This window comes from Rhipicephalus microplus, chromosome 8 (assembly GCF_043290135.1).
Source record: "Rhipicephalus microplus isolate Deutch F79 chromosome 8, USDA_Rmic, whole genome shotgun sequence".
Taxonomy (NCBI): domain Eukaryota; kingdom Metazoa; phylum Arthropoda; class Arachnida; order Ixodida; family Ixodidae; genus Rhipicephalus; species Rhipicephalus microplus.
Window position 1 is genome coordinate 118,228,891 of NC_134707.1, and position 13,586 is coordinate 118,242,476.

The window sequence follows — 13,586 nt, forward strand, 5'->3', positions numbered from 1 at the left end:
GTCGGGTCTAATGTATTCACAGCTATGCAATCTCATCTTGGACCAAATTAGCGTGATCCATCATAACCTTCACTCATATTGCTTAATCCCACTTGATAGGTATCTATCATTACAGAGTGCCCTCCCCCCTCCCATGCGCACTGGCGCCGAGAAGGGGGGAGGAACTCTTTACAAGACCTTGGAAGAACAAATTGCAGAGAGGCGGCCACCACCCTTATCAGGGACAGTCAGCAGGGGGCACTGCAACTTGGGGGGGGGGGCACAAAGTCAGCCACATACATTGACTTCGTGCCCCCCCCCCCCCCCCCCCCGAGACCCCTGTGCACACCTAGACAGCGGGGGGTATGGGGACTGGAGCCCCCTAGTTTTTACCTGCCACCATTTTCCCCCCAATAGCAAGCATAGACAAAACAAAATGCATATGTTCACAGCCTGTCAGTACCCATGAAGTAACTCGCTTGTCATGGGTGCCTCCCCCACCCAACCTCGGTAAGAAAATCCTGGCACCGCGCCTAATCAAGAAAAGTTTGGAGCGCGCAAGGTACAGATGAGCGCAGCGCGGGTGCTGTTTCAATCCCTCATGCTCGCATTGTCTGCTTCGATCCTGTGTTACAGTAGCAAAATGTGTTGCATTTGCACCCAGGCACTGGCCATATATGAGCGGACAGACCACCCATTTTTGCCAGTGCGACTCAGCGTCAACACTACCAGTAACAGTGGTCGAAACGTCCACTTCGAGGAAGCATTGCTTTAGGACGTTCCAGGCATCTGCAGTGACGGCACCAAATCTGGAAGCGATTCGATAGACAGAGAACCAATCGGTGCACGGCTGGCAGTGACTTCCACTATGTAGTAGCACTGTCGGTGCTAACAACTGGCGCTCGCCTCGAATCTAACAAGTCGCCGCCATTCTCTGTGTGATCCACAAGTTCTTAACCGATGCTTGTATTTGACTTAGCTTGTTCCCGAGAAACTTTGACTACAAAAACGCTGGTTTTTTTTTTTTTTTTCTTACTGCTTTGGACCACCATCCTCATGTTTGCGGGTAGGCTTAGCAGGCTTGAGTAATCACACTTCACACAGAAAAACTGGAAGCCCAGTGAAAGTGAGCGAGAAGTACATCAGGCTTGTATATTCTAGTGTGGTTCAAATTAAAATTTATTCCGCAACAAAAACGTTAAGAGGAGGGTGGGTAAATGCTGTTCGAACAGCTTGAGTAGCCCCGACCCCCTGGACCACAGGGCAGCACAGAAACGTGCGACTAAGTACAATCAAATGCGTGCCTCTCCCATTTCACCTCCGCTGAAATGCGACCACCGCAGCTAGGATCGAACCAGCGACCTTCGGGTGAGCAGTCGAGTGCCTTAGCCACTGATCCGCCGTGGCGGACAATATGATAATGTCATGTTCCTCAGTTGTGCAGTTTGGAGCTGCAAGAAGTTGAAATTCCAACATTTCATTTCCGTAATTTGTCCTGCATTTCGATATGTTGAATACGACAGGTTGGCGTGCATTGTAAGCAGGCAAAATTTTCTCTACCCTTGCTATTCTTGTAATCTTGTTATTACATTGCAATAAACCGTTTGTAATCGTGAATCGATGGCTAGTGTGGAGCTTTGTAGGCAGGCAATAATCTTTATTTGCACAAACACGTGAATGTTCAGCCACTAGCAAAAAAAAAAGACAACAGATATTTCATTCATTTATTCATACATTTATTTAGGCAAAAAAGGAAACTTGCATAGATTGAAGGGACTAAAGCCAGACTACCTCAGCCTGACTAAAGTCCGATCACCCGTACATTTGCTGAGATGTGGTAAAAAAAAACATTTTATTTTCAGGAAGACGAAAGCAAATTCAAAAAGTAGAAAACATAATTGAAACATACACGTTAAAATCAGCCACAAATGGCCTATAGCAAGATCAGAAAAAATGTATACAATATACAGAAACTAGGAAAATGTTAAGAAAACTAAGAACAATATAGAAAAATACACATTTTGAAGGAACATCTTGTAGGTATGTATCAGCAGAACTTTTAAATCAACCGAATTTGAGCAGTTTGGCTTTACATTCAAAGCAATGTGACCAAGAATTTGAGATTTCTTTGAATTAAGAGCTTGAATTTACTGTATTCACATACCTAAATACCTATAACTGCCATACCTATAATTCTATTAACTGTTAATGAACGTGTACATGTATTGGCCAAAACATCGTAATGATAGATACCAGACGATCACAGTGTAAATTAGGCTATTCACCAGCTCGGGAAAAAAACGCCAGGCCTGCGTGGAATGTGCAGCACAGTCACAGCGAAAGCTAGAAGAGCGGCTTTTCGGAGCCTTTTCTAAACACTCATTGGTAACTGGTACAAACCAGCCCACTTGCTGGGTACCCACAATGCAATTAATAATCATAACTTTTGGGTAGTAGGCCGCCATTCACTATACTATCCTTCGTCATTCTTCTGAGGCGTGATATTAGCTAAACAGTTGCAAGGAATTTCGTACCAATTGTTTATGCAGTGGCTGATGGCGATGGGGAATTATGCCTGAAGTGGGTATGTGCCACAGTTAACAGGTGATCAAAAACAAGCCTATGCAATGGGTTAGAGCATTGGACGACCAACTCGTTACACTATTCGTATTGTGTGACGCCTTGTTGTTCCTTTGCCATTTCAAACACCTTGTTACTTGTAATAACGCAGTTCTTTTCCCGACATCAAGCCTGCCTAAGGCTAATTTGCATGGTGTGGCTCAGTGGTAGAATACTGGGGCTGGCCTGCAGGGGACTCGGGCTCGAATCCTACTGTGTCCTTAGTGTTTAAAGAGTTTCTTTTTTTGTGTGTGTGTGATCATGATTACGGACTACGGCGGCAGTGGCGGCGGACAACTATAGCGCCGCACATGACCCGTGTTGCGATCTCATAAAATCTTTCGCTGTAAAAAGAGATGCTTTGTAGAGTTGTTGCCCTAAACCCCTTTGCCTGGAGCAAGAAATTTTACAGTTACATATCATCTAGATTTTTAGCATATCGGCTCCTAGAAAAATCGAGAAGACAAGATGCGAGGTGCTTGTTGAGGTCTCTCAGCCTCCTGTCAACTGTGTGCATTGTGTCGGGATGCGTCTTGACGTAGTGGTAATAGGCCACTGCACAAGAAATACAACAGAAACCAAGCAGCCACATCAGAGTACAGCCAGCCAAAAGTGCACATACATACCAGTGCGGCTAAAATTAAAAAGCAAGGCATTATACAACAGAAATACAGTAGAATCTCGATGATTCATACGTTCGGTCAATGCAAATTAAATTTATGGTTGGACTGTTATGCTGCCGATTTATTTTAAAGACACTTGATTCAAGTTTCCCCTCCTGCTAAATTTCGGTTATAATACAAGCTGCCCTGTTTCCACCTCCGCTGCTTCTAGCCGAGCTGCAGGAGTGCGCCTCACTGGGCTGGTTAAACATACAGCGCTGGACACAGGACGATGAGAGACAGATGAAGGCGCTGAACTCGGCGCCTTTGTCTGCCGTTCCGTGTCTAGAGCTGTTTGTTCACGTCTTAATCTAGCTGACCATTCACATTTCCACGTCTCTACCAGTCGGAAACTAAGCCCGACTACAAAATGGCCAAACTAGCCAAACTGCGTGTGCCGACTATTGCATAATGGCTAATGAAGAAAAGAAAAAAAAACAGATGCTCTGGCCTTTATTGCATTCCAAGCGCTTCTTAATCCAGCTTTCACCGCAGTACTATGATGTCATGGGGGAATGCGCCCAAAGAATGAAAGGCGGCTATTTAGTGTTGCGGGACTGCAACATTTTTCGTCACACAGTTATACACACGTGTTGTACACTTGAACCCCTTTATAAGAGGGTACTTCGTGTGCACTTTCCTATCAACCCGTATTTCACTATAGGCATACTGGGGTCTCTTATATCCATATGTCTCTTATATCAGTGTTTCGACTGTATAAAATAGCAAATATGATCACTAAAGTAGAAAAGCTTTTTTGGTAATCATGCAGTGCTGTCTCAAATGCTGCTGTTGTGGTGAGGAGGAAAGAAAAACTTTATTGGATCAGTAAGTTGGGGTCCTTCGAAAACAAACTTCACAGCACTAGTTAGCTCTGATAATTCGAACAAAATACCGATGTCCCCTCGATTCTGAATCATCGAGAGTCTAATGTACCACTTTGCAGTCTATACATGAACTTGTCATGATGCACTACCGGATTATAAGGAGGCGTGCATAGCAGTGTCACAGTAACTCTCCTTTATGAATACGATAGATGGAGAATAGTTCAAGGTGGTCGTTGTTTCTTCAGACACAACTACCACCCATACAAACGAAACCAGCGTTGGTTTCATTAGGTCTCTCGCCTTTGACCACAAACACAAAACTGTACTTACACATCAAAAATGTTTTGCCAATAACAGGGCTCTGTTGCACTTGGATTACTAAAAAAAACTTATCATTTAGAAGCCAGTGGGAACTAGCAAATACCAAGAAATTGTTTAAATAAAAACAGAAATGACGTTTTGGGCCCTGCTACAGAGGCTTTGTTCCCAATGAAGTGAATAATCGTACTTATCAGCGTGCCGATATGTCACTACCAGTTTAATTTCAACGATAATCGTTGAAATCAACTTAGAAGGCACTGGGTTTGGGCTAGTTGATTGATTGATATGTGGGGTTTAACGCCCCCAAACCACCGAATGAATATGAGAGACGCCGTAGTGGAAGGCTCCGGAAATTTCGACCACCTGGGGTCCTTTAACGTGCACCCAAATCTGAGCACATGGGCCTACAACATTTCCAACTCTATCGGAAATGCAGCCGCCGCAGCCGGGATTCGATCCTGCGATCTGTGGGTCAGCAGCCGAGTACCTTAGCCACTAAACCACGTCGGCGGGGCGTTCGGGCTAGTTAGTACTGATCCATAACCTATGCAAGCGCTAAAGGCACGTACGTAAGACGGGCGAAAGACACAGAGGTGTCCTTTCCTCGTCTTACGTACGTGCCTTTAGCGCTTACATAGGTTGTTGAAATCAAACCGAAATTGGCGTCTCGGCCTGCTATGAAGTGCAATTATTCACTTCTTTGTCAACAAGGCCTCCATTGTTGGCAACTCTTTGGTCACACCAGATCACGTACTAATACAATTTGGCCTCAGCATTGTCTCATTCTTGATAAGACGTAAAGTAACACCCTGTCAGTGCTTTATCAACCTTGCCAAAAGAAACACTTTCATTCTGCTATATTGTAAGAATATGCTCAGGAATACTCTCCATCTTTTTTCCCCCACAATTTAGCTTTGAACTATTAGAAAAATATTCTAGAAATATTTGAAAAACATTAAAAATATTTGACTCAATTTCTACTCACACTTCAATTTTCAAATTTGCTTCCCACCGAAAATTTTATTATTTGCACTGCTCTAATTAGAACTACAGTAGACATTTAATAAGTCAAACACGAAGGGACCTAAACATTTTTGTGAGTCATTAGAAGTTCGAACCATCAAAAGTTATTATCAATACTGCTCAGCACAACATACCAACTAGCATTGTGATGTTATTTCTTTCTTAGGAATGCAGCAACAAACAAAATGTGTGGGGCCCCATGACAAACAATAGCCCCTTCCCAACTTCAAAACACTTTCCCGCATGGTACCAATATACTGCTGTGAAAGATACATCAAAAAGCATTCGGCACGTGATAAAGGTGCGACCATCTTCTCCTCCCCAACCCCTCACTATGATATTGTAGCTGCGCACAGTATGGCATTTTGAGAGCAGGCTTTATCTACACACAAAAAGTGGTTGTTTAGCAAGAAGCAACCAAAGCAGCAGATAATTTTCAGCATGAATGAGCAAGAAGTTTCAACTAGCCGAATTTGTGTCGTGAGGTTGACTGTATTAAGTGGCTTTAAAGTGCAATACTCACAGATTAAAATAGGACAACTTAGGACTAAGTAACTCACATTTTTTAATTCCACTGTTTTCAGTTCGGGTCACATTGGCGTAATTTTTACTTGAACGTGTCGATCAGAGCAAACTTTATCTTAAGATGAGATTTGTTGTGCAATGATGCGGTAATTTCAAGCAATTGTGCGTACCAGTCGTTAAAAAAGTTATTGTCACATTTGAATCCATGAGTACTGTATGTTCAAAACATAATGGTCCCACCAAAAATTTAGACTTACTTGAATTATCAATGCTACCGCATATACCATAGCTAATTTTTCTAATATACCTGCTGTCATTTGTACTGAACGAGTCCTTCCTTAGGTTCACACAACACTGTTAATGCACACATGGATGTAATATTGGCCAAAAACATCGAAACGATAGAGGCGAGACGATAAGTGTGTAAATCGGGCCAGCCGAGGAAGAAAAATGCCTTGTAGGGCTTGTTGCCCAAAACGCCTCTACCCGGGGCAAACAATTTACAGTTACACATTGGAGACATCTAGCCAATGACATCTCTTGACAAATCACGAAGATAACCTGCGAGGTGCTGGTTGAGAAATCTCAGCCTCCTGTCAGCTGTGCGCATTGTGTCGGGATGCGTCTTGACGAAATGGTAATAGGCCACTGCACGAGAAATACAACAGAAACCAAGCGGCCACATCAGAGTTCAGCCAGTCGAAAAAGTCAACATGTACAAGTACCATTAAAATTGAAAAGCAAGATATAATATTGAGATACAGCAGACTCTTTATAACTGTAACTCTCATAATTCAAAACTTTGAGTTAATTCAAACAAATCTTAAAGTTTTGGTTTGACTGTTATGTTTTCCATGTATTTTCTTTTTAAAGCCACTGAATTGAAGCTGCCCCCGTGCACAAATTCTGTTAATAAAATCTTTTCACAGAACTATACTGAGAAATCGCCAACAATGCCAACAGAGACAGCGCTACTGCCTCTGATGCATCTAGCTGAATATCCGCGCTTTTATCACTCACAGTAGCGCATAAAGCGACAACTGCCTGCCTACAAAATGGGCAAACTTGTCAGATCATGCGTACTGATAGTACACCTTTAGTGGTGAGCAGAAGAGACGTTTACTTTGTGGAAAACGTAGCGGTAGAACCGACCAGCTGTCAAGCGGAGCGAGCGCGAGCAGCAACAACACTCTTCCTTCTCTTCTTCAGCTGGCGTTCCGGCCTGTGCCAAATATCAATGCTACAAATCACTCCCCCCTCAGAAAAGGAGCCATCCTGGCGACCTATGGAACGGGTACGACGGGTGGGTCGTAGTGCGGCTTCAATCGATCTACGTGAACAGTCTCGCGGCCTCGATGCCGTCGGTCTGTTGATGGTTGAACCGGCTCAACAATATAGTTAACCGGTGAGGCCTGACGTAGGACTCGGTAGGGGCCTTCGTACTTCGGCAGTAGCTTGGTGGAAAGACCAGGAACAGATGAGGGAACCCGAAGCCATACCAAGGCGCCAGGCGAGTATGACTGCGAAGACAGGTTTTCGTCGTGACGGTTCTTCTGGTACGCTTGATCTTGGGCGGTTAAGGAACGCGCGAGTTGCCTGCATTCTTCTGCATAGGTGGCGACTTCAGATAGAGTTGTGGATTCCGAAGCGTCTGGATGATACAAGAGAATGGTGTCCATGAATGAGGAAGGTTCGCGCCCGTAAAGGAGGAAGAACGGAGAGAATCCTGTCGTAGACTGAGTGGCGCTGTTGTAAGCGTAAGTTACAAAGGGTAGTATGCGGTCCCAGTTGGTGTGATCAGCGGACACGTACATGGATAGCATGTCGCCCAGTGAGCGGTTAAACCGTTCGGTCATTCCATTCGTTTGCGGATGGTATGCGCTGGTTGTCCGATGCACAACGTTGCATTCGCGAAGAAGGGCTTGTACCGCTTCGGAGAGGAACGTACGGCCGCGGTCACTGAGTAGCTCACGAGGCGCGCCATGGCGTAGAATGAGATTGTGAAGGATAAATAAGCCAACTTCACGTGATGTGGCCTCTGGCAGCGCAGCAGTTTCAGCATAGCGTGTCAAGTGATCAATGGCGACAATCACCCAGCGGTTCCCGTTAGGCGTATAGGGAAGGGGACCGTACAAGTCAATTCCGATGCGGTCGAAAGGGCGGGAGGGGCAAGGCAACGGCTGCAGTTGTCCATTGGCTATGTGTGGTGGGCTTTTTCGGCGTTGACATTTGGAGCACGAACGCACGTACTGTCGGACAAAGCGGTACATTCCGCGCCAATAGTACCGCAGCCGGAGACGTGCATACGTTTTTATCACACCGGCGTGGCCGCATTGAGGATCCGCGTGAAAAGAGTCGCAAATGTCGGCACGTAGGTGGCGAGGAATCACAAGCAACCACTTGCGGCCGTCAGAAAGGTAGTTGCGACGGTACAGGAGTCCATCGCGGATGGTAAAGTGTCGAGCTGTGCGCTGCAGTGAACGATTGGGCGTAACTTGGGACGGCCGAGACAGTAACTCTATCATAGAGGCTATCCAAGCGTCTTGGCGCTGTTCATAGGGCATGTCCGCGTACGAAAGTGCCACAGCATCGAGGCTGGATACAGAAGTACTTCCGTGTTCATGGGGAAGTGGAGAGCGGGAGAGAGCGTCGGCATCTGAATGTTTGCGGCCTGACCTGTAGACGACACGGATATCATAGTCTTGGAGGCGTAACGCCCAACGAGCGAGACGGCCAGATGGGTCTTTTAGTGACGATAACCAGCAGAGGGCGTGGTGATCAGTCACGACGTCAAATGGACGGCCATAGACGTAGGGTCGAAATTTTGTGATTGCCCAGACGATGGCTAGACATTCTTTTTCTGTGACTGAATAATTCTGTTCAGCCCTAGTAAGAGTGCGACTGGCATAAGAAACGACGTACTCGTCGTATCCAGACTTGCGTTGAGCAAGAATAGCGCCAAGTCCGACTCCACTTGCGTCGGTGTGTATTTCTGTAGGGGCATCAGGATCAAAGTGACGGAGAATCGGTGGAGATGTCAGCAATTGACGTAGTTTCGCGAATGCCTTATCGCAATTGGAAGACCACGCCGAAATGCCCTCGGTGTCAGAAAGTAGCCGTGTTAAAGGGGCCATGACAGATGCAAAATTACGGACAAATCGGCGAAAGTATGAACATAAGCCGATAAAGCTCCGGAGTTCCTTAAGTGTCGATGGCTTCGGAAACTGGGCGACAGCACGGAGTTTTCCAGGATCAGGTAGAACGCCGTCCTTGCTGACAACATGCCCTAAGATGGTGAGCTTCCGGGCGGCAAAATGGCACTTTTTCAAATTTAGTTGGAGCCCAGCATGTGTAAGGCAATGCAGGACACTTGCGAGGCGCAGAAGATGGGTATCGAAGTCTTTTGAAAAAACGACGACGTCGTCCAAATAGCAAAGACACGTCTGCCATTTAAGGCCTCGAAGTATGTTGTCCATCAGACGCTCGAAGGTGGCTGGGGCGTTACAAAGGCCGAACGGCATCACGTTAAACTCGTACAAGCCGTCCGGAGTTACAAACGCAGTCTTGGCGCGGTCAGCTTCATCCATGGGTACCTGCCAGTATCCCGATCGAAGATCCAGCGAAGAAAAGAATTCTGCACCTTGCAAACAGTCGAGAGCGTCGTCAATTCTGGGGAGCGGATAAACATCTTTGCGCGTGATCTTGTTAAGGCGCCTGTAATCCACACAGAATCGGATGCCCCCGTCCTTCTTTTTGACCAGTACCACCGGGGAGGCCCACGGACTGTTAGACGGCTGTATAACGCCACGATTGAGCATATCAGACACTTGATCGTCTATAACTTGGCGTTCGGCGTGGGAGACCCGGTATGGACGCTGACGCAATGGTGCGTGGGTGCCAGTGTCAATACGATGGACAATTGCAGATGTTCGGCCCAGACTGGTTTGTTTGAAGTCGAACGATGAGCGGAAGTGGTCGAGAAGTGTCAAGAGTTGAGTTCGTTGGTCAACAGGAAGGTCAGGATCAATCGATGGAAGGAAGACGTCGAGGGAAGAGGTGGCGGATGTGAGAGCGGAAGTAACACTGGCGATCTCAAGGCTTTTTGCTTGATAGGGCAGTTGACTGGTGCAAACACAATCGATGTCCTCAAGGCGGCCGATGCATTCGCCACGGAATAGGGTGACTGGTACAGAAAGGAGATTCGTGGCATAAATGTTTGCGCAAGTGGCTTCGACCGTCAGAAGAGCAAAAGGCAGAAGAACGTTTTTTCGAGAAGTGAAGTCTTCTGACGGCGTGAACATGACGTCCGAAAAAGCGGCATGGTCGCACGAGATCGGCACAATAACAGAAGACATAGGTGGAATATCAGTCTCCGCGGCGACGACAACACGAGAAATAGAAGGCTTATTATAATCGTCGTCGGAGAGCGATGACAATTCTAGTTCGGCCCGGGCACAATCAACAACGGCATGATGTGTGGAAAGGAAGTCCCAGCCTAATATGACGTCGTGTGAGCAGTGCGGAAACACGATAAATTCAACCACGTACAGAACGCCCTGGATGATTAACCGAGCCGTGCACGTCATAGAAGGGTTCACGTGATGCGCTGTTGCCGTACGAAGGGAGAGACCAGAAAGCGGAATCGTAACTTTTCTTAACTTGCGACACAATGCTTCACTCAATACAGACACGGCAGCTCCGGTATCTATTAATGCTTGAACGGGGATACCTTCAATCAAGACAGTTATTTCATTATTCGGTAGAGAACGAGGCCTTGTGGAGTTCGACGGTGGCGCAGTTCTTGCCTCCGGAACTGCGATGGTCAGTTTTCCGTTTGGGCAGGTGGTGCACGCCGAAGCATTGGTGAAGGCGAACGTCGGCGCGGGGAAGGCGATCGGCGTGGGTTGAAGGCGCGGCGGCTCGGCGGAGAAGTGTCCGAAGCTGCATGGAACGGCAGCGTCTGTGGTGGTTCTGTGGGGGCGTAGCCGTAGGTGCCATCAATAATGCCTGAGTGAGGGACGCGCCGGCGACAGAACCGCTCAACATGGCCAGGCTGACGACAGTAATAACAGATAGGTCTGTTATCCGATGTACGCCAAGGGTTGTTGGGAAGCGTTGAAGGACGGCGGTAAATGGGAACATGCGAGCCTGCCGGTACGTGTGTTGCGTAGAAGGCGTTCGCTTGGTGGGCAGGGTCGACGACGTTTGACGGCGCATGTACCTGCCTTCGCGCGACGTCAGCGTAAGTCAGGGGAGCGGACACAGGTGGTGGCTGGTACGTGGGGGGAAGTGCCTCGCAGACTTGCTCTTCGATGGTTTGGCGCAGTGACGAGGTCAGCCCATGCGTATTGCTGGGAAGCAAGGGGGCAAGGGACAACTGGCGTGCCACTTCCTCTCGGATAAATTGCTGGATTTGCGGGGTCAATACAGTCTGTTCTGGAGATATTGCACCAACGGGCAATGCTGGCGTGCTGGTCATGTCGAAAGTAGGCCGTCGCGTTGAAATGCGCTGTTTTCGCAACTCATCGAAACTTTGGCAGTGTTGGATGACTTCCGAAACTGTTTGCGGGTCTTTAGCCACCAGCATGTGGAAGGCATCGTCCTCGATGCCCTTCATAATGTGTTTTACCTTGGCGGTTTCCGACATGTCAGGATCAAAGCGACGGCAGAGGCCTACGACGTCCTCAATGTAGGACGTGAAACCCTCTCCCGACAGTTGGGCGCGATCCCGCAAGCGCTGTTCTGCACGGAGCTTGCGCACTGTCGGTCGGCCAAACACGTCCGCGAAGGTGGTCTTGAAAGTGGCCCAGTCGGTAAGCTCGGCTTCGTGGTTGTTGAGCCAGAGCTCTGCTACTCCTCTGAGGTAAAAGTGGACGCGGCCCAGTTTGTCGTTTTCGTCCCACCTGTTGTTGACGCTTACTCGTTCGAACGAAGAGAGCCAGTCCTCGACGTCCTGCTCATCGGTGCCGTTGAAGATGTCTGGATCTCGCTCTCTCGGGACGCCGGGACAGTGGACAGGTGGAGATGTAGGAGCCGTCTGCTGTGCAGCGTCGATGGACATTGTTGATGGCGAAGGTAGAGTTCGGTTGCGGAGTTCCAGGATGGAAAAAGGTACCCAGCACTCTCCACCACTTGATAGTACACCTTTAGTGGTGAGCAGAAGAGACGTTTACTTTGTGGAAAACGTAGCGGTAGAACCGACCAGCTGTCAAGCGGAGCGAGCGCGAGCAGCAACAACACTCTTCCTTCTCTTCTTCAGCTGGCGTTCCGGCCTGTGCCAAATATCAATGCTACAGTACCAATAATTGCATAATGCCTGAGGAGAAAGAAAAAACACAGAAACGGTTTGGGCTTGGACTGTCACATGCTGAACACTTTATGAAGTGCCTGTCGCAGTACATTGTTGCCACGCAGGAAAAATTTTTAACCAAAAGGGGCTACCAGTCACATAATATATTTCGTCCCTTATTCGCACGCATCCACGTGTTGTAAAGTAACAAATAACAATACGATTGTCGGCATCCAATCGTGCCGAGCTGTTCTGCAGCCCTGAGAAACAATAAGAATCGCAACGCAAGTCAAATAAAGTCCTTAAGTTCCCTCTAGTATGGATTACCAATAGTCTACTGTAGATAAAGTTCTACGAGTGCTCTGATTAGTACTGAGGGAGTCCTCCCTTATGTTCATGTCAACATCACAACGACTCAGGCCCTGCAAGTCGGGCAATTCGCCAGAAACCAGGGGTGAGACGGCTGAAACTGAATTGGGAGCAGTTTTTGTAGCAGCAAAATTTAGATTTTGAAGCAGATGAACCTCGATTTGGAGCAGCTCACAACACTTAATATGTCACTCCAGGAGTTTGAAAAGCAAATTAGTAGCAACCGGGTTGGGGGAGGAGGAGGAGCAAGTGTGGGTTTTTAATTGGCTTAGAGTACACATAACACCGAAACGGCGTTTGGAGAAATATGAACCCATAAAACGTGCTGCTGGGCTAGCAGGTTCATATGGTTAAATGCACAATTATGGTTACCTACCAAATTTGGAGAAAGTTTTTTTTTTTTTTACGGATTATGACAAGGTATAAACTGTGCCACCTTTTTACATACTATGCAAGTAACTAACATATGAAATGATTGACAAAAAGGTTCTGGAAACTAGTTTCACTACCTAACTCTGCTTGAAAAATCATGTTGCTAACTCAGTCCTTTTTCTTCACTGAAGTTGACGTGGATGGACATCAAAATTGTTGCTTTTTGAAGCTGATTTGCAGCAGTTCGGCACGGGAAAAGGGAACTTCATAAAAAAAAGCGCAATATGCGCAGCTGTCTCACCCCTGCTGAAACACTTTTATTTAAGTCCACGAAGGAAATATCCGATGTTTCTGTTGAGGTTTCTCAGCCTCTTGTCAACTGAGAGCATTGTGTTGGGATGCGTCTTCACGAAGTGGTAAAAGGCCACTGCACGAAAAATGCAACAGAAACCAAGCAGCCACATTAGAGTGCAGCCAGCCAAAAGAGCCGACATGTACAGTGCCGTCCACTTTTGAAGAGAACACTCTGATAAGCACCTGTCATATTTCGGGCCTCATAAGTGCCAGTAGATGCAGAAACATTGTCCGTGCTCTGCACTA

The 13,586-nt window shown here is 47.1% G+C and overlaps 1 protein-coding gene across 4 annotated transcripts in view; it reads right to left on the reverse strand.

Annotated features, from left to right (window-relative positions):
* Positions 1 to 2,643: 2,643 nt before the first annotated feature.
* LOC119164588 (uncharacterized) overlaps positions 2,644 to 13,586 on the reverse strand; it is a 116,173-nt gene continuing 105,230 nt past the window's right edge. The window contains exons 12-14 of one of the 4 annotated variants that reach the window (XR_012885787.1): positions 13,288 to 13,413; positions 6,518 to 6,604; positions 3,124 to 3,153 (exon numbers count right to left, since the gene is read on the reverse strand). Coding sequence is in view for 3 of the 4 variants with exons in the window: in XM_075872503.1 (XP_075728618.1) it covers positions 3,011 to 3,153; positions 6,518 to 6,604 (230 nt within the window). In the remaining variant the exon portion in view is untranslated. Of the gene's footprint in view, positions 3,154 to 6,517; positions 6,605 to 13,287; positions 13,414 to 13,586 lie in introns of all 4 variants that reach the window. The other 3 variants (XM_075872503.1, XM_075872506.1, XM_075872504.1) reach the window with 3 other exon arrangements.